The 24,850-nt window shown below is 58.2% G+C and overlaps 1 protein-coding gene across 4 annotated transcripts in view; it reads right to left on the bottom strand.

Moving 5' to 3' along the window:
• SEPTIN9 (septin 9) overlaps window positions 1-24,850 on the bottom strand; it is a 70,330-nt gene that overhangs the window by 4,171 nt on the left and 41,309 nt on the right. For 2 of the 4 annotated variants that reach the window (XM_049776213.1, XM_049776204.1), the window contains exons 3-5: window positions 2,416-2,607; window positions 335-469; window positions 27-108 (exon numbers count right to left, since the gene is read on the bottom strand). In XM_049776213.1, coding sequence (XP_049632170.1) covers window positions 27-108; window positions 335-469; window positions 2,416-2,607 — 409 coding nt within the window. Of the gene's footprint in view, window positions 1-26; window positions 109-334; window positions 470-2,415; window positions 2,608-8,099; window positions 8,246-13,870; window positions 13,907-24,850 lie in introns of those variants that run through there. The other 2 variants (XM_049776228.1, XM_049776220.1) reach the window with 2 other exon arrangements.

Here is a 24,850-nt window from a genome sequence, read left to right as displayed (position 1 = left end):
AGACACCACCCCACTGCTGCCCTCACCAGTTCTCGTTGTTGATGTGGTCCCCAAAGCCGGGCGTGTCGATGACCGTGAGCTTCATGCGGACACCCTTCTCCTCGATGTCTGCAGAAACCCCAGCACCGAATTCAGGGGGGCCGAGGGCCTGACACCCCAGGAGCCCCTCCCATGTGCCTCAGGTAGGAGGCAGGCGTCTTGTGGTCCATCCCCGGGGCCACCCCCACAACGCTTAGTGGGCAGTTCCAGTGTGCCAGGGGCTCTGTGGGGGAGGTCATGGGGGGTCCTAGGGTAGCCCTGGCCCCCCTCAGGCCGACACCGTCCTGGCCCCCACCGTGGGTGATGGACTTGATCTCGATGGTCTTGGGGATCCGCTCTTCTGAGGGCGCCGGGGGCTGCACCGACTTGCGGCTGATCTTGGACTTGAAGAGGGTGTTGATGAGGGTGGATTTGCCCAGGCCGCTCTGTCCTGGGGAGGGAATGGGCTAGTTTGGGGGCAGTTGGGGACAGCAGACAGCCAGGGTGAGGGAGGGCCTAGATCCTGCACCCTCTGACCACTGACCCCGAGACTCTTCCCACCCTCAAGAGGTCAAATCTGGAGCCCCACATATGAGCTGGGTGGATGTGCCCGAGTGCAGAGATGCAGGGCAGCCTCTGACCAGTGTCCTTGTTGACCTCCTCCCTTCTTGGCTCTCGTCCACCGAGCCCCTGGGTCCCTCCTCCCAGTACAGGAGGGTCCTTCAATGGGGGAGCGGGCTCATAAAGGGTCCCTCTGCCCCAAACAGCTGCAGATCTTGGCCCGTTCAACAGGAGAAACTGAAGCTCAGAGAGGGGGAGAAAGCCCAGGGCCCGGCTGGGAAAGAACCTCCTTAAAAACTGCACATGCTGGGCCCGGAGAGATAGCACAGCGGCGTTTGCCTTGCAAGCAGCCAATCCAGGACCAAAGGTGGTTGGTTCGAATCCCGGTGTCCCATAGGGTCCCCCGTGCCTGCCAGGAGCTGTTTCTGAGCAGACAGCCAGGAGTAACCCCTGAGCAAGGTCAGGTGTGGCCCAAAAACAACAACAACAACAACAACAAAAAAAACTGCACATGCCTTGGGGTTCTTGCTGCAGGCTTGAAACTGCATGTGTGTGTGTGTGGGGGGAGGGGGATTTGCTAGGATTTAAATGCTCCCAAACTGAGGAGAGCCTAAAAAACTCAAGCACAGACTTTGCAGGAGGGTGGCAGGTGGGGCGAGCACAGGCCTGGTTCTAATCTCTGCACCAGCTGGGTCCCTGAGCACTATGCTGGAAGTGACCCTCAAGCACCCTGGGTGTGGCCCACAAAGCAAAAGAAGGAAAGTTTAAAGTTTATCTCCAGGGTGGGGCCCAAGTGATAGCACATCAGAGAGGGCATTTGCCTTGTACACAGGCGACCAGGGTTTGATCTCTGGCATCCCAAAGGGTCCCCCTAGCAGGACAGGAGTCAACCCTGAATACTGAGCCAGGTGTGGTCCAAGATCCAACAAAAATAAAGTAAAACAAAATAAATAAAATAAAACTGCGGCTGACCTGGGTTCAATCCCCAGCATCCCATAACACTGCCAGAAGTGATTTCTGAGTTTTTGCAGAGCCAAGAGAAGCCCTGAGCACTGCCAGGTGTGGCCCACAAACTCCTCCAAAAAAGTCCCAGAGGGGCTGGGGGTTTGGGCCATGGGGTACAAGTTTTGAACCCTGAACCCATACCCCAGAACCTGAGCACCCCCTGCTAACCCTGGGGGCGCCTTCCCACAGTCCTATGAGCTCATCAGTCCTGTGTGACCGAGTAGGAAACACATCACCAGCATGGGCCCCCTGGCACTGCTCTGAGGGACCCCAAGATGGAAACAGACTCTCTGACTTCGATGCACTTTTCAGCTAAGTGGTCCTCAGTTGGTGAGGCTCCTACAGCCTTGCCCTCTTCCACCCTGAGCATAAAGGGGACCTGTGTGGTGTTTGGGGCACAGCCAGCCACCCTGCATGCCTGCCACCTGACCAAGTCTGGAGACCCAGACACCAAGGTGGCTGAGGTCGAGCAGCTTATAAGGGCAAAGTGAGAGGACAGAGTGATGGCATAGTGGTACGGTGTTTGCCTTTCATGTGGCTGACCCAGGACCAGGTGTGGCCCAAAATAATAATAATAATAATAATAATAATGAAGAATTAAAAACAAAACAGGTAAAATGAGTACTGGGGGGTGTCCCTGCTAGTGTCCATGTCAGGGAGGTCAGTGCCCAGAAGCCAGGCCAGGTTGAAAGCATTGAACGTTCCGATGAAAAAGCAGATTCCAGGATGGACTGGGAGGGTCCCCCAGAAGGGACCCTGAGCCCACAGCTTCCACCACCCCCTGCTGCCCGTGGTATGGCCAGGCTGGGGTGTGGGGCGCTGGTCACTCACCCACCACCATGATGTTGAACTCGAAGCCCTGCTTCATGGCCTTCCGGCGCATCTGCTCCAGGATGGAGTCAATGCCCACGTAGCCGAAGTCCGCGGGCACCTTCTCGGAGCGTGGGGTGGGCGCTGGCTTGGGCCCAGCATCTCGGGTCACGTCCGCCATGTCTCCCACGCCGCTGGGGGCCGCCTCAGTGGCTGTGGGGAGAAGAGCAGGGCTGTGAGTGGGGGGACAGCCGCCAACCTCCTGGGGCTCCAGACAGCACCCTTGTCTCTCAGGCGTGGAAACTGAGGCACGATAGCCCTAGATTGGCCAAGAAGAGCCACTCTAGGAGTCTAATGAAGCCAGTGTGGTAGCCTCCCACCTGAGTCATGCCCCCACATGCTGATCCCTGAACCCCAACCCTGAGCTCCACCCAGAGCAGGACTCAGGGCAGCCAGGACCCTTCAGACCTCTGGGGGGGATCTGCACCAGCCCTCCCCAGAATGAGGCACCAGCTTCTGATGCAGGCCACCCCTCCTCCCTGCTGAACCCCACAACTTTCTTGGGAGTGAAGCAAGGAAGAGACCCCAGGATAGGCTCAGACTCCAGAAATGGGGTGTCAACCGCTCATCCTCACAATTGGGGCTCAGCCTGGCCTGCTGGGTCGCTCCTGCTGCACAAACTGAGGGTCCCCCTCCTGCCCTGCAAGCCCAGAACCCAGTGACTGACCCCCTGTAGAGCTAGCTTTTCTTTCCCAACACCCAGAGACCCAGGCAGGGGGCGAGGGGGATGGGGGAGACGCTTCCTGGAGACAGACTGGCTGAACCACGTGACTAAAATTGCTTCCATCTGCAGGGGGCCCCCAGCGCCCACTGGGCTCAGCATGGGGGTGGGGCCCCTGAGCTGTATGTAGTCACTTCCACTGCAGGAAGCGGGGGTCTTGGTGTGTGTGTATGGGGGAGTCAGGAGTGCTGAGAAGCAGCCACAGACGACCCCTGCCTTGTCCGCCAGCAGGGGCACCTCCATCCCACCAATGACCCTGTCTTTTCCAGCAGGATCTTTCTTCACAGATGAAACCTTCTAGGCCCAGCAGCCCAATATGGCGACCACATGTGCAGGTCGGGCCCTGGGCAAACCCTCCCCCAGTTTCCCTTCCTCCCAGGCCAATGCTGATTTTTGGGTTTTTTTTGCCTTTTCACTTCACACCCAAACTTCATCACTTGCTATTAATAGAAAAGGGCAGTTCTCTGCTGAAAATTTAAGCGGTTTCATATCCACAGGAGAAGCTAAGCAAGGAGGGGCCGCTGAGTATCCATGAGAAGGAAGAGATCAGAGGGACGCAGTGACCTGCCTGATGTCACACAGTGCCTTGGTATCAAGCACCCCTCGGCCCGAGGGTGTCCCCTAGAGGCTTGCCCTGACCACCTTCGCCAAGGAGGAGCCAGCTAGGCCTAACCTAGGGGACACCCGGGACGGCTCTCCCCACTGTCACCCTTGCTACAGGAGGTGCGTGATTCTCAGGACCATCCCTTGGTCCTCCCTGGCTCCCTGGTCTCCCACCCTTAGCCCCACTAGTGCTCTGGAAGGTCAAGGTGGACAGTGACCATCCCACACTCCAGCCCCAGCTCCTGAAACCTGAGGCTACGGCTACGTGGGCTTCCCCAACTCTGAGCTCAGGGTCCGGACGGCCAAGATAAGGAGTCACTTCTAGCACCAACAGCGTGTCACTCTCTTCTGCAATACCGGCACCCCACAAGGCAGAGAAAGCAAGACTGGGAAATGGAAGTGCTCTCGGGGCTGTGCTGGCACTGCTGACGGGGCAGGGCAGGTGGATGGATGGGATCCCCCCTCTGGGGTGATTGGCAGAGATGACAGTGGTCCAGGAGGTGGCGGCCACTGAGGGGCGCTCTCTGGCAGGGATGGGCGGAGGGGGGACAAGAAAAGACCCGAGGACAAAGAGGATGGTTACGATGTTAACCACAAATGGTAGGGTTAGGATTGCTAAGGCTAAAACGTCAGAAAGTACTAGGACCGGAGCGACAGCACATTGGTGAGGTGTTTGCCTTGCACGCAGCTGACCCAGGTTTGATCCCTGGCATCGAATAGGGTCCCCCAAGCCAGTCAGGAGTGATTCCTGAGCAGAGCCAGGAGGAACCCCTGAGCACCACCAGGTATGGCCCTTGAACAGACAAGCAAGGAACCACTAGCCAGGCAAAGGATGGAGGCCACAGAGCGAGAAGGAACCGGCCTGATGGAGATGTTAGAAAATAGAACAGCCGGAAACAAGCAGGGCAGAAAAAGCTCCCAGGTCCGGGTCCGGTGGGCTGATCCCAGGGATCAGTCAAAGCCGCTGGCTGGGAAGCTTCGAAGGGACCATGTTTATTACTAACGGCCAAAAAGAAGCTTCTACGGATGGGTCAGAGGTCAGGCTGAAGGCAGGGCAGGGGCGGGAGGAACAGGAAGGACATTTATTCCCAACTGCCTGGAACAGATCTGTGGGAGTCCGTGTGTGTATGTGTGCGCGTGTGTGTATGCACGTGTGTGTGTGAGAGAAAGAGAGAGAGAGTATAATAAACAAAGGCCTTTTAGAAGTCACTAGAAGGTAAGGCCTCTCCCTTTAAAAATAAAAATAATCACAAAGGTACACAGGGAGACGATAGGAATGTGACGTCAGCCCCGGGATTCATCCAAGAACCTTCTCCGGTTAAAAGCTAAGTCAGGGCCCCGGAGGAGACTCAACTGGGCAGAGCTAGGGCTTGCATGTGGCAAACCGGGTTTCTATCCGCCTCCCCAATAAAAACACACAGCACAAACCCCACCCCAACAGTGCCTGATGTGAGCCCCGGCAAGGCCAGGTGTGAAGAGCCCCAAAGAGCAGAGAGGTCGCAGGGTGGCCCTTTGGCCAGCAGCAGAAGTTGGAGCCTAAGAACCAACAGGCAGAGAGGAAGGAACAGAGTCAGGTGGGGACAGCCCCAGAGAAGGGGGGTAGGGGGAGCAAGGAAAGACGCCCACCAGTGGGGACCCTCTGCCAACGACCCAACAGGCTGAGATATCCCAGAGACACCCCCAACTCCCGGCCACCTCCCTCGTCCCAGGCCCAATGTTCAAAGCACACAAGGCTCCAGGAATTCAATAAATCCCCCAACTCGAATTACACTTCACACGTTGTCCCGGCCAGGAAGTGTCTCCCAGCAGGAACAAGAGGCCAGAAACCCGAGACACTGAGACATTGCCCCCCACCCCGCCTGCCTGCATTGGCTCCCGGGCACCCCCCTGCACCCCACAGCACGGACCCCGGCAAAGAGAACTTTCCACCCGTCCGTCTGTAGCTCCAGCAGCTCCCGAGGCCTCCCTCCTGGGCCTGGTAGCAGGAGGGGGACGGTCATTGCACTGTCCCTGCCCCCCAAAGTCCTCCTTCATTCACTTGAGGGCCTGAGGAGCCCAAGTCCTAGGGGGAGAGGAGGGGTGTCCCCACTGTTCCAGCCGCCAAGGCTCCCCCAGCCCCTTCCAAGCAACCTTCCCTCCTCCCTCCTCCGCTGTCCAGGAAGGAATCTCGGCTCCACTCTGCCAAGTTTCACTGGCCTCCCGGGGGAAGCCGAGTCTGGACACAGGCCAACCCCCGCCCCCGCCCCCCGCAGCATCTGTTCCCCTTCCCAGCCGCCTCCTCCCGGGAGACAGGCTGCAAGCAGGCTCAGACCTGCAGGCCTGCTGGTGGCACCTTCTACAAGCTGCCAGTCTGATGGGGGAGGCACTTCCAGTACAGGGGTTTTTATTGGGGGGGACCCTACCTCCCACCCTGGCTGTCCCACACAGCCTCCAGTTGGACGAGGGGCCCCCTTGCCCCGAAGCAAAGCCAGAATCCTGCCCCTCACCCCAGTCTCGCCCACCCACCGAGGCCAAGCAGGCCCCCACAGTACAGGGAAGGGGCTGTATCCCCCCTCGAGGGCTGAGGGTGGTGGGTGGGCAGGCCCATCTGCCCGGTTGGAAGCTGGAATTTCCACTTATCATGGGGGGACAAGGGAGGTCCCCTAGGAGGGAGGGAGTCTGGAGGATAACCAGAAGGGCGGGGTGCCCTCCTGGAACAGGCTAGAATGACAGAAAGTGGGTGTACAATCCCCCAGATCCTTGTGGGCAGAAGAAAGGAGTGGACATCCTCTGGGAAGGGGCGAGGGGCCCTGGTTCACCCCCTCCAGAAGGGTCCAGAAGTTTGGGGGGGGGGGCGGGCCGGCACTCCATTCATGTCACATGACCCCCAAGAGGAGCTTGCCAAAGACTTTCTCATCAGTTCAGCTCCCGTCTTTCCTTCTAGTTGCCAGCCATCACCACACCCCAGACACCCCCTGCCCTGGTCACAGGCAGGGACTTTTTTCAACCACCAAGAAGGGCTGTTTGCAGCCCAACTCTGGCCCCTGGACTCCCCAGCACCACCCAGGACCTGCACCTTAGGTTCTGATGTGTGAAAAGTGGTGCGAACACACACTCCTCTCCAGGATGAAAGGAGATATTTATAAACCGCGGCCAGGCCGGCAGCTGGCACAGCAAATGCTCAAGTTCTCATCAATCAAGTCCAAGCCTAGGCCAGCTGTCTGCTCCAGCTCCGCCAGAACTCTCTAGAACTCTCCGTGCTTCTGCCCATGATCCATCTACCCCGGGGCCTTCTGTCCTTTCCCACAGAGCCCCCTCTCTGCTGGGAACCCCACATAATTTCTTCCTGCAGAGGACAGAAAGATAGGCGCAGGAGTGGATGGATAGATGGAGAGGACAGATGAAGGATGAATGAGGAGATGGAGGGATGGTGAAAGGATGGATGCTGGAAAGATGGATGGGTGGAGGGATGAATGGACGGATGGATGAATAGATGGACAGGTGGAGGAATAGATGAAGAGATGGAGGGATGAAGGTGGGGGGGTGGAGGGATATTGTAGAAGGGTGTATAGATAGGTGGGTGGACAGGTGGAAGGATCGGTGGGTAGAGGGATTAAGGGATGGATATACAGATGAGTTGGTGGATGGACGGGTAGGTGGGTGAGTGGGTGGATGGGTGAGTGGATGGGTGAATAGGCAGATAAAAGGGTGAGTGACGGAGAGATAGCACAGCGGCGTTTGCCTTGCAAGCAGCCAATCCAGGACCTAGGGTGGTTGGTTCAAATCCTGGTGTCCCATATGGTCCTCCATGCCTGCCAGGAGCTATTTCTGAGCAGACAGCCAGGAGGAACCCCTGAGCATCACTGGATGTGGCCCAAAAAAAAAAAAAAAAGGTGAGTGAATTGATGGCAAACTTGATATAGCTGGATAGATGAGTGGATGGATGGACGAACGTCTGGTGTGTGGATGAGCAGATCAGCACAAGGATGGATGGATGGTTAGGTAGATAGATGAATGGATGAATAGGTGGGTAGATGGATGGGTAGATATTAAATGTATGGACTGATGAATGGGTGGATGGTTGGATGGATGAATGAATAGGTGGGTAGATAGGTGGATAAATGAGTAGATGTGTATATGAGTTGGTAAGTGGGTGTGGGTGGATGGATGGTAGGTGGATAGGTAGACAGGTGGGTGAATGAGTAGATGGGTAATGAGTAGGTTAAAGGGTGGGTAGATAAATAAATAAACAGTGAATGGGTGGGTGATGAGGTGGCAGGGTGGGAGACGGGAGGATGATAAATGGGGTATGACAAGACATATGGACAGATAATCAACTCACTGCCTTTCCCCCCATCTTTCCATAGGGGTGGCCCCTGCTCCTCCTCTGTGAGCTTCCCACGGTCTGCTGCCTTCATGGCAGGCTTCCTGGAGGTGGCGTTGGGCCCTCAGTGAGAGATGTGAATGACCCACTTCCTCAATCTGGAGCCACAGAGCACCCAGGCGGAAGGACAGACGGACTTCCGGGAACAGTGCCTGCCCATTCAGGAAATCTGGCTCGGGAGATGGTGAAAGGGAGGGCAGGAGGGAGGCCAGCCCAGAACCCCTTCCACCCAAGGGGCGCCATCCTGGGCTCAGGGTTCCAGGGAGGGGATGGAATCTTGGGGGAGGCACGGTCTGGGGTCACCCAAGAAGAAGGGGCCCAGCCTGGGACCCAACCCCAGATCAGGCAAACTCAGCCCACTTGGTTCCCAGCCCTGAGTCTGCAGCCCAGAGGTTCAAAGGCCGTGCACAGGCCCAGGGTAGAGCAAAAAGGGTCTGGAGCTGCGCCCAGGCCTGGCCGCAGGGGGATGGGCCCCCAGGACTCTGCACTGAACCTCAGTTCCCAAAGCACTCACCTCTGCCAAAGCCCCTCCTGGGGCTACTAGGGGGATCGGAGGGTCCAGGAGGTCCAGAGAGGGACACCCCAGGGGGAGGAGAACACAGGGTCCTCAACCTAGGGGTGGCCCTCCGGGGGTCTCAGGAGTGCTCCAGGCTGCTACCTTCCTTCGGGTAGCCGTCCCCAGAGTCCCCAGAGTCCCTGGGGCCCCAGCTGCCAGAAGCAGCTCCGGGAAGAAGCTACATTCATATGGTAATTCCTGCCTGGAACCGGGAGGATGGGAAGCGTTGCAGGCCGGGGTGGAGCTTCGGACAAGGGGTGGAGCAGTTGTTGGCATAGGGTGGGCTCTGGGCCTGCTGGGAGGGTCACTCCCCGTTTAAACTGGGGAGCTCTGGGTATCGCACCCCTTCTTGGGCCCCCAGAGGCGGCACTCCCCTCTTGCTTTCACCCTCCCATCCCACTGCAGAGGAAAGATGCCCCAGGATGGTGGGGAGGGGAGGTAAGGGGCCTCCTGGGCCTCCCCACCCACCCCACCCACTAGCTGCTACTTCCTCTCCAGGGCCACAGTTCACTACAGTGGGCGGCTTGGTTCCTGGGAAGGACCAAGTCTTGCGCTTCCCCCTGTCTTATTCTGCAGGCAAGGGGGTCAAGAGGCTGGGGCGAGGCTCACCAGACTTTCCCAGGACTCCCCAGGACCCCCAAGAGCCAGCCAGGATATCTCAGGAACCAGCTGGACTCCCCAGAACCCAGGAACTCTCAGGATCCCCTGCCTGTAGGCCTAAACGCACCAGAATTACCCGCCCATGTGTGTCCTGCGAGGGGGGGGGGCAGGAGACAGGGCCTCAGACAACACACCAGGACTGCCTGATGGGTGAGACCTCAAGTTCCACCCCAGACCCCACCCCCTATGCCTTTGTGACTCCCCCAACAAAGCCCACATAACTCTAGGTTCTGCAGACACTGGTACCAAGAACTGCCAGGCAGCACAAAGGGAACAGCACCACAGGAACTGCAGAGACACCGCCTATGTATGGTACTGTGCATGTCACCATGTCACCACTGCTTCACTGTCATACCAGATCACCACACAACACAGCATGCAAAGGGGCTGGTCCACATCAGTGGAACTTTGCGAACAGCAAATAGTGCAAAGGGCAGCCCCGAGAGTGGGGGCCAGGAGGAGGCAGCGGTGGTGAATTCTGGAAGCGGTGACTCAAAAATGTACTGGAAGCCCTGTTCCTGGGTGAACAGATCCGGGGTGATCCATGTGATGCATTTCAATCAAGCTCTTAGGTCCAGCCGGGAACAGAGAAAAATCTCCCCCATGGACCACAGCCAAGTCCCCTGTGTCCCAGCACTGTGTCCCAGAGCCTCAGTGCAGCGCATTGATGGGCGCGGGGTCCCCAGAAACTTCCTGGCGCAGAAAGACTCACACCTTACCCTTAATCCTTACCCTTACCTAGTATCCTGCTTGTCCCAAAATGACCCAGGAGCTGGCCCTTTAAAATAAGGACCCGCCGTGCACGGCCCCGCCCCTGAGGGCGTGGCAGCAGAACGCAGCCAATCAGCGGCCACGCAGAAATCAGTGGACATGGAGAAGGCGGGCCCTGGAGGACCTTTGCCTCCGCGGGGTCCTCCTGCCACCTTTCCTGTCCCAATGCCTGCCCCATAAGGGCTGTTAGGCTCCAGCTTCAACTTAAAGGACACTGGAAGGCAGCTGGAGGGCAAGAGAAAGGGGCCCAGTTTTCTCGCAGAGACAGAGGACAGGTCAGCCAAGAAGCGCAGGTAAACCCCAAACCTGCAAAGTTCCCTCTGCAAAGAAGGAAGCAAGTTAGGGAGAGGTGGCCCCAAATAGCAAGCAGCCTGCCTACCCCCTGCCCACCTTGTCCAGGTCAGGGCAGCTGGCAGAGGTCCTAGGCACAGCGCCCCCAAAAGCACCTCCCAGTGAAGTCCCGGAGGACACAGGGCAGCTGGAAGGAAGTGCAAGCTCACATCTGGGGCCACACTGTGCATAGGTACAGTGAGGATGCCCTATGGGCAGCAGCTCGGGCACCAGGAGGTCAGCCCCACCTCCTGCACCCAGAGCCTCTTCCCTCAGCAGGGGTCAGTGTTCAATCCCAGACTGGAACCTGCATCAGGGTGGTGCTGGTGGTGGGAATAGGGCTCCCCTGTCAGGCCCAGCTGCCCCCCACAGCAGCAAGCAGGGTCACTGTTAACACTGCCTGACTCCAGGAGCACAGGGCAAAGAAAACAGCGTTTTGTGTGGCATAGCTCCCAAGAGGCTCTCAAGACCTCTCCCTCCCACCCCCCAGACACTGGGTCCCCGTGGGGGACTGTGAGGTGACTCAGCAAAGGTGAGCAGAGTTGTCCTGGGGACAACACCCAAAACCCCAGACCGTGCACCTGGAGAACAGAGATCCTGAGATTGACCTGGCAGGACAGTCCCCATGTCTACACCCAAGAGTCCTTCATCTATCTCAGGGACCTGAGAGCCCAGAACAATCTTATCTCCGCCCCCCTCAGGCCTGGTGACAGGCGCCTGGAAACTAGCCTGAGAGATAAGATAAGAGATGGGGATCTGTAAGTGCACATTCCCGGGGACACCAGCACTGACTCTGGGACGCAGTGGGGTGCTCGGTGCAGCCCTCAATACTGACACAAGGAAAGGGGCTGGTCTGTGTCACAAGGTGACCCCCACCAGCCCTCCACAGCTACAAAAGAAACCAGGGTGGGGAGGTTCCATATGTGACCCAGACACAAGCCACTTTTTCAAAAGCCAGAGAGATGATATATCGCACTTGACTTGCTTGTGGTCATTCAGGTTTAAGCTAGGTTCAACCCCGGCATCCCATCGGGGCCCCCCTAAGTACGATCAGAAGTGATTCCTGAGTGCAGAGCCAGGAGGAAGCCCTGAGCATAGCTGGGTGTGGCCCCAAAACCAAAACAAACAAAAAAATCAACTCTTTCACTGCAAGAACCAAGGGGAATGTTTCACCGCTGTCTTTTACTTCCTTCCCACCCAGGTGCACCCCAAAACCAAGGCCAACGCTCTCCCCGTAAATCCAGCTGGGTGGAATGGCACCCAAAGCCCATCTGAGCTTACACCAGACAAGGAGACAAAGCTAGGGTGGGGGTATACAGGAACGGTGCTCTGGGGCCCATATACCTCTCTGCGTTGCAGGTGTGGGGTCCCTGAGCCCCCAGATACTTCTCAGGAGGCCCGAGCTGCACACACATGCCACTGCCTGTCCCTGGAAGCAGGTGGGTGTTGGCGCCACTCCCAAACCCACGGGGTGCAGGAAGGGGCCAGGAACCCGAGTGCAGGGAGCAACAGTCTCCCACTGTGTCTAAGAGTAGGTCCCCCAACAGGGGTGTGGGGGAAATCAGCAAACATGCCACGTCCTAGCATGTGGAAATAAAGTCGTGGGCAGGAATGGATGGGATCCCCAGAACACATGCGTGAGGTCCCAGTTCCATCATGGGCCCCACAATGAAGATCAAGTCGGGCTTCCGCCCCTCAGGAGGCAGGTGAGGATGACTTTTGAGGGGAACCCTAGCCCACTCAGGACAGCTCCCAGGCCCAAACCCTCTCTGTAGCTGCAGGCTGGGGGGGGATCCTCAAACAGGGTGTCTCAGTCCAGGGCCCTGCACTGATGCTGTAGTGACAACAGGAAGTGGTGGGGGGCTGAGTGACAACAGGAAATGGGGGGTCAGGAGGGAACTGGGAGGGGGCAGGGATCCAAACAAGAAACTCTGCTTTCTCAGAGGGGCCCTGGGATGCCTCTTGTGTCTGAAGGTCTCCTGTTTCCAGGCCTGGATCTGGTCCTATGCTCCAGGCTGGTCCCTTCTCCAGCAAAACTGAATCTTTACCCCCCAGTGGCTTGCACCCCTGGGTACAAAGGGGCCCTATGGAACAGGACAGATCAAGTCAATGGTGCCCCACGTAGAACGGATGGGATCAGGGAGTCCTGAGATTACAGATGTGAGACATGGGGTTCCACTTTCCCCCCCAAAGTTGAGACTCTTCACTTCCCGCTTCCTAAATGGAGGCTGTGGGAGCTCTCATTCCTCTTTACCCCAAACCTTCAGGCCAGAAAGGCCTGCAAGGAAGGCAAGGAACCCCAGGAAGGTGACAGGGTGCCCTGCCCTGCTCCCTACACGCCTTTCCACTTGGAACCCAAAGCACCAAAGAACCTCAGCTAGGATGGGGCTCCCTTCACACACACACCCACAAAGCGGCCGTGAGCTCGGCTCTTGAAAAAGGAATTCTGAGCCGGTTTTTGGAAAGACACTTTGGAACCTCGGAGAAGCTCCGAGAAGCTTCAAGGGGGTGCTGGATTCCAGGGTGGAGCAGGAGGCAGCGCAGCATTGGGAAGTAACTCCAGCAGACTCCAGCTTGGGGGATCCCCCCACCCCACTCCATCTTGGGGAACAGGTCTGGGGCTCCTTCCCCATACCTGAACACAATGGTCTGGGAACCCCAGCAGACTCCAGCCTGGGGGATCCCCCCCACCCCACTCCATCTTGGGGAACAGATCTGGGGCTCCTTCCTCACACCTGAACACAATAGTCTGGGAACCCCTTGGGGTGCCTGGCCCCCCCCCCCCCCGGGAGCTTGGCACCTGCTCCCCCACTCCCCACGCCCGCTGGTGCATTCCAGATTCCAGCCTCTGCCCACTCCCGCTCACCCCGATCCACCCGGACAAGACACGACCACCCTGCTCTGCTGGCTGAGGCTCCAGGGGGTCCCCCTGGGGCTCCTGCTCAGGGTCCCACACTAGGCTGGATGCCGTGTGGTTACACATCCACCACCACCACAGTCCTCCAGGAAGTCAGGGGAGACCCCAGAGAAAGGGGATCGGCTCCCCGAAACTCTGGCCAGAAGGAAGCGGCCCTCCGAGCCGGCCAAATATTTATAAAGACACAGCTGCAGTTGCACAAAGCCCTTTTCTTCGGCTCTTGGACAGAAAATCTGGGCCCCGCATGGCCCACAGGCACAGACCAGCCCGCTGCTGCAGGGGTGCAAACCGGTGGCTGGGGCCCCCACCTCCCTTACCCCGGCCGGCCCGGAGGGGCCCTGGGAGGAGCTGCTCCGGGCCCAGCCTGACTGGGCCACCGGGAGCTCCTTCCCCTTGCAAGGCGGGCGGCCAGGAGGAACAAAGGGAGCCGGGGTGAGAGCGAGGATCGGAGCAAGCGAGGTGAGAGCGAGGGAGCGAGGCAGGGAGGACACTCACCAGCAGCCGAGCTGCAGCGCTGCACCCCGAGAGCGCCGCCCCGTCACGTGCTCGAGCCCAGCGACAATCAAAGGGGCTTTGTGGCCAAGGAACCGGGAACTTCCCCGAACGAGGTAGGAGGGCAGAGGTAGGAGGGCATGGGACAGGCTAGCAGGCAGAGGGGCGAGAGGGGAGCAGGGGGCACAGGGGAGAGGCAGGCAGGGTCCCCCCTTACCCTCCCAGCGGGGTGGACCACAGAGATTGTCACAGCCCCTCATGTACCTGATCAGCCCCCTCCCCTGCAGATGGGGTGAAGAGCTGCCTGCGGGCACCCTCTGTCCTGCAGCCCCATAGGTGCCCGTCTGCTGTCCCAGGCGCCAGGATGTGAGGGGGAGAGGAAGGAGAAGACAAGATGGGTGGCTCACTCAGGTGGAGGATCCCGGCTCCCCTTCCCTCCCTGCAGCCCCTAGGAACTGAGAGCCTGGGGTATGGGTGAAGGATCCACGGAGGAGGGAGTTGGGAGCACATCGGGGCCAGGCAGGGCAGGGCCTCTGCCAGGATCTTCCCGTGCCACCTCTGACCTTCAGTGTCCTGGGGTGGGGGCAGCTCCCACATGGAATCCCATGGTACTTGGGGCTGGAAAGACCCTCACACACATATGGCTGGACCAATAAGTCATCAGGGTTCCCCAGCCCTCGCGGTCTGGAGGCTGCTATCTACCGAAGTGGGGGTTTCTGAGCAGCATCTAGGTCCCATGTCCAAGCCAGAGTCCTTCGAACCCCTCCTTACAAGTGTTCAAGTGAGAGATTGGGGAGCCTTGAGTCCACACCTGCCTTCCTAGAAGTGCCCAGTCAGGGCTGAACCCCCAGAAACTTAGCACAGCGCGAAGGGCATTTGATTGCAGGGCCCCCCAGCACTGCATCACCAGGAATGATTTCTGAGCACAGAGCCAGGAGTAATCCCTGAGTACTGCTGGGTGTGGCCCCCAAAACAAAAGGAGTGGGCCCGGAGAGATAGCACCGCGGCGTTTGCCTTGCAAGCAGCCGATCCAGGGCCAAAGGTGGTTGGTTCGAATCCCGGTGTCCCATAGGGTCCCCGTGCCTGCCAGGAGCTATTTCTGAGCAGACAGCCAGGAGTAACCCTGAGCACCACCGGGTGTGACCCAAAAACAAAAACAAAAACAAAACAAAACTAAACAAAACAAAAAAAAAACAAAAAGGAGAGATAGCTGGAGAGATAGCACAGTGGTAGGGCATTTCTCCTGCAGGTGACCGACCCAGGACAGACCTGGGTTTGATTCCTTGCATCTCATATGGTCTCCCAGCCTGGCAGGAGCAATTTCTGAAAGCAGAGCCAGGAGTAACACCTGAGCACTACTGGCTGTGCCCCTCCCCCAAAAAGGAGGTCCCCATCCTGCCCAAGCAGGGGGGTGACGTGGCAGTCCAGTTTTGGATGGAGTGTCCGCATGAGAGGCGAGAGGACAGAAGGATGATCTGTCAGCATCCCTGGTTCAAGAAAAGGGTGTCACCACCGTGCCCCTTTGTCTTCACTGACTGGTGCCATATCCCATCCCTGCCCACCCATGTCCACACCCACACTCAGGGTAGGAGGAGGAGGGACCAGAGTATCAGCAGATGCTGTGCTTCCTTCCTGGTGATAAGAATGTTCAGGGGGCCGGGGAGATAGCATGGAGGTAAGGCATTTGCCTTGCATGCAAAAGGTCAGTGGTTCGAATCCTGGTATCCCATATGGTCCCCTGAGCCTGCCAGGAGCGATTTCTGAGCATAGAGCCAGGAGTAACCCCTGAGCGCAGCTGGGTGTGACCCAAAAGACCAAAAAAAAAAAAAAAAAGAATGTTCTGGAACTCAAGGTGTACAACGTGAGAGACAGATAGACCACCCTGAAAAAGTATGTCATAAAGTACCGTGGAAAGAGGAACCATCAGACCCCTTTGACCCCTGACCCTTGAGCCCTGACTTGTCACTCAGGAGCACCGACACACCCCACCTACATGGCATGGGGTCTCACATCTAGCCAGACTCTTATGAGCATGACACAGGGCAGTGAGCATTGGATGGAGGGCAGAGGGAACAGGATTTCCAGTAGCAAACGCACCTTATACACCTGACGGCTGGTCCCTGGAGCCCCAGTCTGGCTGTACCCCGGAGGGCCTCACACTCAGATGTTATCCCAGCTATCCCAGGACACTGGGGCCCCCCATCCCCGTTCCCCTCCACTGACATGAGACAGTGACCCCAGCTCCCCACAGGCACCGGGCTGCAGGCAGGGTGGAGGGAACTGCCGCTCCCCTGCCCACCACCCTGCCACCTGCCTCGGATCTCCGAAAAGCTTCAGCCTCAGCCTCAGACAGACAAAGGGTGGAGAAGGGGGTGGTGTTCACAGGGCTCTGATCTTGCCATGTGTCATACACGTGTATCTCGACTCCCTGGGCTCCCCACAGGAGCACCCAGAGGGCAGCAGGCACCCAGCAGTCCCCACAGCCAGGGCGGGGGCACCTCTGAACCTTGAGGGCAGTATCTCCCTGTGCCAGGCCCTGCCCTTCCCGCCACTCCTTGGGGATGTTCTTCCCTGGCACCTAACACGGGCCTCCACACCCACAGAGTGTCTACACTGACAACACGTCTACACTGACAGCTCATCTACACCCACAGCTGGGCCACACCTACAGCATGTCTAAACCAACAGCGTGTCTACACCAACAGCTGGTCCACACCTACAGTGCATCTGGAGCGATAGTGTGTCTACACGGACAGTGTGTCTACACTGTGTCCCAGAGTAAAACTGGGTACAGGGAGCTGAGTGAGTCTGGAGGAAACTCCTTGCCCAGGGCACCCCAAACGATCCATAGAACCAGATGAACTGCGATGAATTGTCCCACCTGTGGGGCCTGGTGCCCGAGACCATCACTTTCCAAAATCCTGTTCGTTCTAGGGTGCCGAGTGGGGTGAGCAGGAGTCAGCAGGAGCCAATCACTGCTGTCACTCAGACAGCCCTTTCGGCCCTTCTCACTCCCCCAGTGACTTCCCACAGCCTGGGACCCAGCATTGACCTGGCCCATTCCCCCCTTTTCGCTCAAGCTCAGGTCTCCAGGCAGGACAGAGGAGAGGAAGGAAGCACAGGGCCACCACCAGACCCAGATCAACCACCTCAAGTCACTACCTCCAGGCCCAGAGAGACAGCACAAGAGGCTTTGCATCTGGGAGACCCTGGCACCTAACATAGGCCTCCACATCCACAGTGTCTATACTGACAACACGTCTACACCCACAGCTGGGCCACACCTACAGCATGTCTAAACCAACAGCGTGTCTACACCAACAGCTGGTCCACACCTACAGGGCACCCCAAAAGATCCAGCACCCAGAGACCCCAAGCCCCACCAGGAGTGACGCCCCCAAGCACAGAGCAAGGAGTACCCCAAGTGCTGTAGGGGTGTGCCTCTCTAGAAGGCACCACCTCCAGGAAGCTGGGGGGGGGCAGGGGGGAATCAACAGGCCACATATTCAGTGTTTCTGGGGCATCAGCCTGGGCTGACTCATCAGCCTGTGAAGATTTGTGAAATTCGGCAGGAAGGACTCATTTCCTCCTTTCTAAGAAGCACCCCTTCCTCACAGCCTGTCAAACCACAGCCTCTCCATGTCCACCCGTCCTTTACCTCCTGAAAAGCTGCTCTGACCCAACATCTGGTCCAGAGATGGGTCAGAAACTGGGCCCGGGGCAGGTGTGGCTGCTGTGAGTCCCTCTATAAGGTTGCAGGTGCCCCAGGAACCTGCACATCTCTAAAAATACAGGTCCCATCAAACCCTGCCACCACCACCCACCCACAGCACCTGGGGACCCACAGCAGCACCTACCAACCCAACACAGTCTGTCCCCCAAGGATGGCTAGACTGCCCAGCCGCGTGTGGCCCGGGCTCAGCAACCCCGATGCTGCTTCAGAAATGACGGGGACAGGACACAATACCAGCACCCCGAGGATGATCCATGATCCCCTGACCATGTCCACACCCTAACTACTGTCCAGCTTCCACCTGCTCATTCACTGCCCCAGAGTTCCATTCCTAGAAGCATCCCAACATCCCCAGCTCCAACGTAGATGACGTTTCTCCAAGTCTGTGAAAACTAGAGAGAGCCTGTCCCATAAAGCACTGTCCCCAGAGAACCTGGAACCTTTATGGGTCTTGAACATGAAGATTACCAAAGACTCTGGAGACAGACAATTTGAGGGGTGCTGTTCGGTCGGATATGAAAGGAGTTCAACCTCTCCAGAGCAGGGAGTGGGCTCTGAGCAAGGAGTCAGGAGTAAGTCATAAGCACCACCAAGTGTGGTCCCCAAACAAACAATAACAATAAAATCGAAAGTCTAACAACTTTGTTTGCTATAAAGGAATAATAAGAGGCTGGAGTGGTAGTACAGTGAAGGCACTTGCTTTGTACATAGCAGGCCTGGGTTCAATCACAACCTACCATACAGCCCCCAGAGCCTTGTCAGGAGTGATCCCTGGGAGCACAGAAAGAAAGATGTAAGCCCTGAGGACCCCAGGGTGTGACCCCAAACCAAACAATGAGACCCCAATAAAACTGAGAAGGATCCACATGCTGAGGAGAGGGTTGGGCATTGGCTGAACCTAAGTAGCGGAGGGTGGGAACCCGGGGTGCCTGCTGTCCCTTCATTCCAGCACTGTGGATCAGTGACCTTCTGTGAGGGGACAGACCCTCCTATAAGGGTACAGGCCTTTCCATGAGGTGACCTCCTGTGAGGGGACAGGCCCTCCCATAAGTGACTTTCCTGTGAAGGTGACAGGCCACCCATTAAGTTACAATCCTGTGAGGGGATAGGCCCTCCTGTGAGGTGACCTTCTGTTGAGGGGGACAGACCTCCCATTAGGTGAGGGCATAGGCCCACCTGTGAGGTGACCTTCTTGTGAGGGGACAGGTCCTCCTATGATGCGACCTTTCTGTGAGGTGGACAGGCCTCCCATTAGGTGACCTCCTTGTGAGGGGACAGGTTCTCCCATGAGACCTTTCGGTGAGAGAACAGACCCTCCTGTGAGAGGGACAGGTCTCCCATTAGGTAACCTCCCTGAAAGAGGACAAACCTTCCTGTGAGCTGACCTTCCTATGAGGGGACAAGCCCTTCTGTGAGGAGACTTCCTGTGAGAGGACAGGCCTTCTTGTGAGGGGAACAGGCCCTCCTCTGAGGTGACCTTCCTCTGAGGAGATAAGCCCTCCTGTGGGGGGCCAGGCAATTCACTGCTCAGGGTTACCTCTACCTCCCTCCACCTCCCTGACTGGACATAGACCCTCCACTGTTTTTTGGTTTTTGGGTCACACCGGCAGCGCTTAGGGGTTACTACAGGCTCTATGCTCAGAAATCACTCCTGGCAGGCTCGGGGAACCAAATGGGATGCCGGGGTTTGAACAGCAGTCCTTCTGCATGCAAGGCAAACACTCTACCTCCATGCAGACCCTCCGCTATTTGGTGACACACAAGTCATGATCTACTCTGTGGTTAGGTCGCCACTGTTCGAGCCTCAGTTTACCCTCCTGTCAAGCATGGGGGAGGCTGACACAACTTATATGTGTCCTAGGAGCCCAGCCTGGTGTCATGTTGCAGCCTCAGGCCTGAATGCTGGTCTCTCAGATTTGGGGGGGACATTATCTGAACCCTGAGTCCCTTCAGCACCACATGGGCAGGTCCCATCAACCACAACACTACTGCCACCCTGTAATCGGGCCTAAAGCCTGGGTCCATCTCTTTGTCCCCAATGCAGGGATCCCCAGGCCTCAGCCCACACCAGATCCTCTGTGGTAGCTCCTGAGGAGAAGCCACCTCAGTTCTGCCCTTTTCAAGGCCCCCACCCAGCCCTTTACCTCGACTATGAGAAAAGGCTAGAGAAGCCTTCTGGCTTCACGAAGTTTCCTTGGTCCTCAATCCGCCGCCCCTCAACCCCCAGCCTGTTTCTAAGACATGAAGAAAATGCCCAGAGGGATGTGGCACCCCTGGGACTTGAGTCTCCCTAGCCTGTCACAGGCGGAGGCAGTAGCAAGTGGGTCCAGAAAGTCACGGACACCCCGTCCCCCCCAGTTTTCCCTGGAGAGGACAACCCACTTCCCCGAGGCTACTGCTTGAACTCGATCCCAGACTCCCAACCGAGAACAGGAATGCTGATTTACAGGGAAGGAGGTGAGAAGGCAGAGCAGGGGAGCGACAGAGGTGTTGGCAGGGGCAGCCGAGAATCCCTTCCTCCTGGCCTTGGCCAGCTTCTAGAAGCTTCTGCATTCTTGGGCTCGTGTCCCGTCCAGGGGGGCAGGGCAAGGGGCAAAAGCCGGTCACCCCGAGGGGTCTGGGGCTGCTCTGCGCTCTGCCCTCAGCACTTGTCAGTCCCTCTAACCCTTCTCTTTGTCTCTGTCTCTCTCTGTCTCTGTCCCTCCCTCTCTTTCTCTTTCTTTTGCATCTTAGAGACCAGTAATAGGCCCAGCAGCCCTCAGACCTTCTGTTCTTTTTGTTCTCAAGGCCAAGGCCACCACCCACAGGCTGCCCTCCAAGGCTGATAGCAGAAATGAAGGGAGTGTCCACACTGTGCAGGACAGAGCTAGATATCACTAGCCAACCAGGGCGCAGAGAAGGGGGCCGTGGTCAGGGCCAGGGCCTCCAGATTCCCCAGAGCCTTCAGTCAACCACTTCCGCCTGGTGGTGGTGGTGGGGCCTCAGGTAGCTCCTGACCCCAATTCCAAATTCGACCTCACCCAGGGACCTCAAGAGATCAGGGGGGCTGGGATAGAGGGACATGGAGGGGAGAGGGCAGGGAGGGAGGTATAGGGGGAGACACATGACACATGATACATGACCTGGTCCATGGCTCGCCTGCACCCCAAAGGTGAGTGCTGACCCTGGGGGAGGGGCTCCAGGTGGGAACTAGGGGAGGAGCAACTACCCTATGGGGAAGGAACCAGCCCCTCATTCTTTCTCCTCCTTCTCCCTCCTCACTCAACAGCTGTTCTGCAGCAAGTGGGATATGGGGTGGGGGTGGAGGCTCCCTGCACCCCCCATGCCTCCTTCTGGGGAGCTCGGATCTGGTGGCTGCTTAGCACAGCACACATGGGGTTTCCCAGCCTTCGGGGTCTCAGGGCCGGCCCTCCTGCTCTGGAGGGCACCCATGCATGGGAAAGACCAAGACAGCAACACCCCCAGACAGAACAGCTCAAGGATCACCAGCTCTCCTGTCATCCCAGGGTGGCACGAGGCGACTCCAGATAGCTGGACCCCATATGAGTGACGCATGCCAGGGGCTATGTGTCCTGGGCAGGTGCCTCGGCCTCTCTGGCCTCTCTCAGGACTCCCAGCTCTGTGCTCACTCATAATGACCAGGCCCTGTGGAGGTCCAGACCCAAGCGTGGTGACCCATGTCTCTGGCTTCACCAAAGTCCTGAGGGAAAAGGGGGCAGTTCTGGGGCTTCCGACGCCCACTTAGAGGGTCGACCATGCCCTACGCCCATCCCCTTCCTGCCCTGGTTCTGACCCCTTCATCCCAGTCCACCCTGGCAGGATGGGGTGACCCAAGGAGATTGGCCAGGGCTGGCCACCTGGTTCCCTGCATGGCCCAGCGGCAGAGAACCTTCTAGAAAAGCAGGTTAAAGATGAGCTTGGGGGAGAGGGGTTGAGCGGTGCCTCTCCCAGAGGCCGCACCTGATAATCCAAGGTTGGGGACCCCCATAGGACAGGAAGGCCCCCCACTCAAGCACTGCCAACCCCCACACCACAGAAAAACCAATCTGGGGCCCTGCTGGGAAGCCTATCCCCATGGGGACACCCCGAATCCAGCAGGGAAGGGCCTAATCAGCACCACATGGCCTGATACGAGGGAGAGCGGGGCAGAAGGGAGGTACAGGAGGGTGTGGAGGGTGGGGCATGGTGGGGCAGCAGAGCCTAGTCTGGATCAGAGTCCAGCTCAGCCCAGGAAGGCGGGGTTCAGGGGGGCAGAGGTCAGGGGTCAGGACCAGGTTCAGGGTCAGGGCTACGGACAAAGTCTTGAGGGTGGGAACAGCCCTAACTTCAGCAAGGAGCGGTCAGCCTGAAGCTGGCTTCCCTGGAGGGGCCACAGGGCAGCCTGGGGCAAGAAAGTGTGGGCCGTGGTCTGGGCAATGCCCCCCAGTGGTGAGAAAAGGAGCAGGGGTGAAGCAGGCAGCAGGGACACTCCTCCGGAGCTTTAGGGTCCACCTGAGCCCCAAGGGGCCACAGGCAGTGTTGTTAAACACTGTTATATAAACATTTCAATGGGATTATTATGTTACTGACCCTACCTTGATGGTGATTGTGCCCTACCCTAGGGTGTGACCTGGCATTCTGCTCTCACTCTAGGGTGGTACCTGATTCTGCTCCCACCATTGAGCGGTGCCTGATTCTGGGAGATAAAAGCAAGGGTCTGTGGAAGGCCGGGGGCTTTTTGGCTGGAACGGATGCTGAGGCTTTTGGCTTCAGTCTTGTCCTCCGAATAAAGCTGATATTTTCACAAGCCTAACTGTCTGTTAGCCTTTTACCCGCCGCTTCACCTCAGAACCGCTGGCTGAACAGGGTGGTGGACTCGTCCTCCGAGCTGGAGGGGAAAGAAAGACCTCATCCTCCATCCCTCCATCAGTCAACCCCATCAAGGGCTGATTTGCAACATCTGAGCACCTCCCCTGTGGCCCTGCAGAGACTCAGGGATAACTATGGGCCTGAAGGGTTGGTGGGCATTGAGAGGGCACTGGCAGCAATAAGCAGGGCACTTAGTACTGAGTACTAAGTACTGAGTACTGAGTACTGGCTTGGTACTGGGTGGCAGACTCCAGGGTCACTGCGGAGCTGTGAGGATGGGGTCCCCAGCCCGCCCTGCCATGTGCTGCCCACAGGGGACTCCGGTTGCCGAATCTTCTCTTGGAACAGGCCAGGGATGCCTGCGCCCCATCTCCAGGATGGCTCTCTACTCTCCCAGTGACCTCTGCTGTCCCCTGCTGGCCACCATGGGGAACTTGGGGGTGGGGTCACTCCTCAGCAAGGGGCTGGGGATCCCCAGGCATAGGTGGCTCCTCCTCTCACAGTCCCCCACAGCTCCTGGGTAGGAAGGAACATAGAAGAAAGAGCACAGGGGTCCCAGTCCCAAGGCCACACCCTCAAGAGCGTCCCTGGAGGAACATCAGGGAAAGGGCAGTGATGGGCTGGGCCGGGTCCCAGCTGACTGACCAGTTCCTCATGAGGTGCAGCTCCCTCTGCCCCCAGCTGGCCATCAACAGAACCAGGGTCAGAACATACGTAGGACAGACAACAGGACAGTAGTCATGAAGCTTCCCTGCTCCCTCCTTCTCTCTAGGCTAGTCCTTTCTCACCCCTCTACCCTGAGTTCCTGAGCCCTGACTTCTGGAACCTTCTACATGATGCAGCCAGCTCAGGGCTATGCCAGAAGGGGGGAAAACCAGCTGGTGAGTGCGTACTCTCCCCATGTCCACCAGGCCCAGATGCCCTCTGTGTCCACCACCCCACAAACAGTCCAAGGCGGCCGGCACAGGGTTCCTCACCTGCAGAGACCCCACGTCTGCCCCAGCGCAACAGCAGAGACTAGCAGAGTTGGGCCAGGTCCTGCTGTCCTGGAGACAAATCGGCACCATGTCCAGCCCCGGCCCTTCTTGGTCTGCAGGAGACTAAGCTGCTCCCTGATGCCTCACACGCAGCCACATGGTGGATGTGGCTCTGCACACCCCTTGCCTCAGCCTGCCTCCAGCTCAGGGTGCACAGCTGGAGCTCGGCCAGCACAGCTGGGTCCTGGGGAGAAGCGTCCTCCTGGGTGAGGGGGCGCCACTCCCAAGGGACCCAGGGGCTCCTCCCACCTCAGCCCTGCCTTCACGCACCCCCGCACTTCACTCCGAGCAGGACGGAAGGAGGCGAGTGGGAAGGGCGAAGGGTCACGGAGTCCGGGAACCAGTGGGCGGCAGGCAGGGCAGAAAGATCTGGAAGGCTGCATGTGCAGGGTCTGGTGGCAGCCGCTGCTAGCTGGAGCCGCAGGGGTGGATGCAGGGGGAGCCCGGTGCGGGGGTTGGGGGGGACTGGCCACGGGAGACAGGAATATTTGTGCCCCTTTACGCCTTGGTGGGAGGCCTGAGTCAGCTCCCTCCTGCCTTCCTTCCGATGGCTTTATATGGTGGTGGAAACTTCCAGGCTCCTCCCATTGCCCAGGGCTGTGATCTAGTACTCCCTGGAAAGTGCTCCCTGGGTTGTGCTCCCAGGGTAGTGCTATGGGGTCCCTGAAGACAATTCTGAGGCACGGAGGGGTTGAGCAGCTGGCCCAGGCCACACTGGAGCTGGGGCTGTGGACCTCTTTCCTGTTCCCTGTCCTGCCCCTAATGGACCCCTTCCTGACTGTGCAGCCCTAGGGCCATGTCGCCAGTGGGAAATGGGGCCAGGCCAGGTCCCCTTCTGGACTGCAGCAGATTCTACAGCTGGAGACAGGTGGGTGAAACACCAGCCCTGAAAGGTCAAAAGCTTCTAGAAGCCTCTGGCCCTGCTTCCTGTATCACCTCTTCCCGGGGCCAGTTATGGATTAGAGGACAGAGGACCTTTTTCAGGATAGGGCCTGTGATCGGGCTCTTATGGGGTCAGCTGGGTTCTCCCACAGGACACCCTAAGCCCAGTCAGCTACATGGGAACGTAAATGGGGGGATACCAACTAGTGTCCTCCCCACATGACTGGTGGACTCCACACACATTCATAACACACTCATCACACACACACACACACACACACACACACACACACACACACACACACACACACAGCTGGGCAGCGTAGCAGTGCCACACGCAGGGTTCCCCTGGAACTGGCTGGGGGCGCAGGGAACCCCATCAGCTCCACTGGAGAAGCATCCCCCCTCCCTTCTAGCTGGGCTTTTTCTTCTGATGTGGGGGCCACACCATGAGGTGCTCTGTAGCTGCGGAGCGCTGCTGAG

Source organism: Suncus etruscus, chromosome 1 (assembly GCF_024139225.1).
Source record: "Suncus etruscus isolate mSunEtr1 chromosome 1, mSunEtr1.pri.cur, whole genome shotgun sequence".
NCBI lineage: Eukaryota > Metazoa > Chordata > Mammalia > Eulipotyphla > Soricidae > Suncus > Suncus etruscus.
The sequence above is the reverse complement of the archived record's forward strand: the minus strand, read 5'-3'. Positions and strand labels throughout refer to the sequence as shown.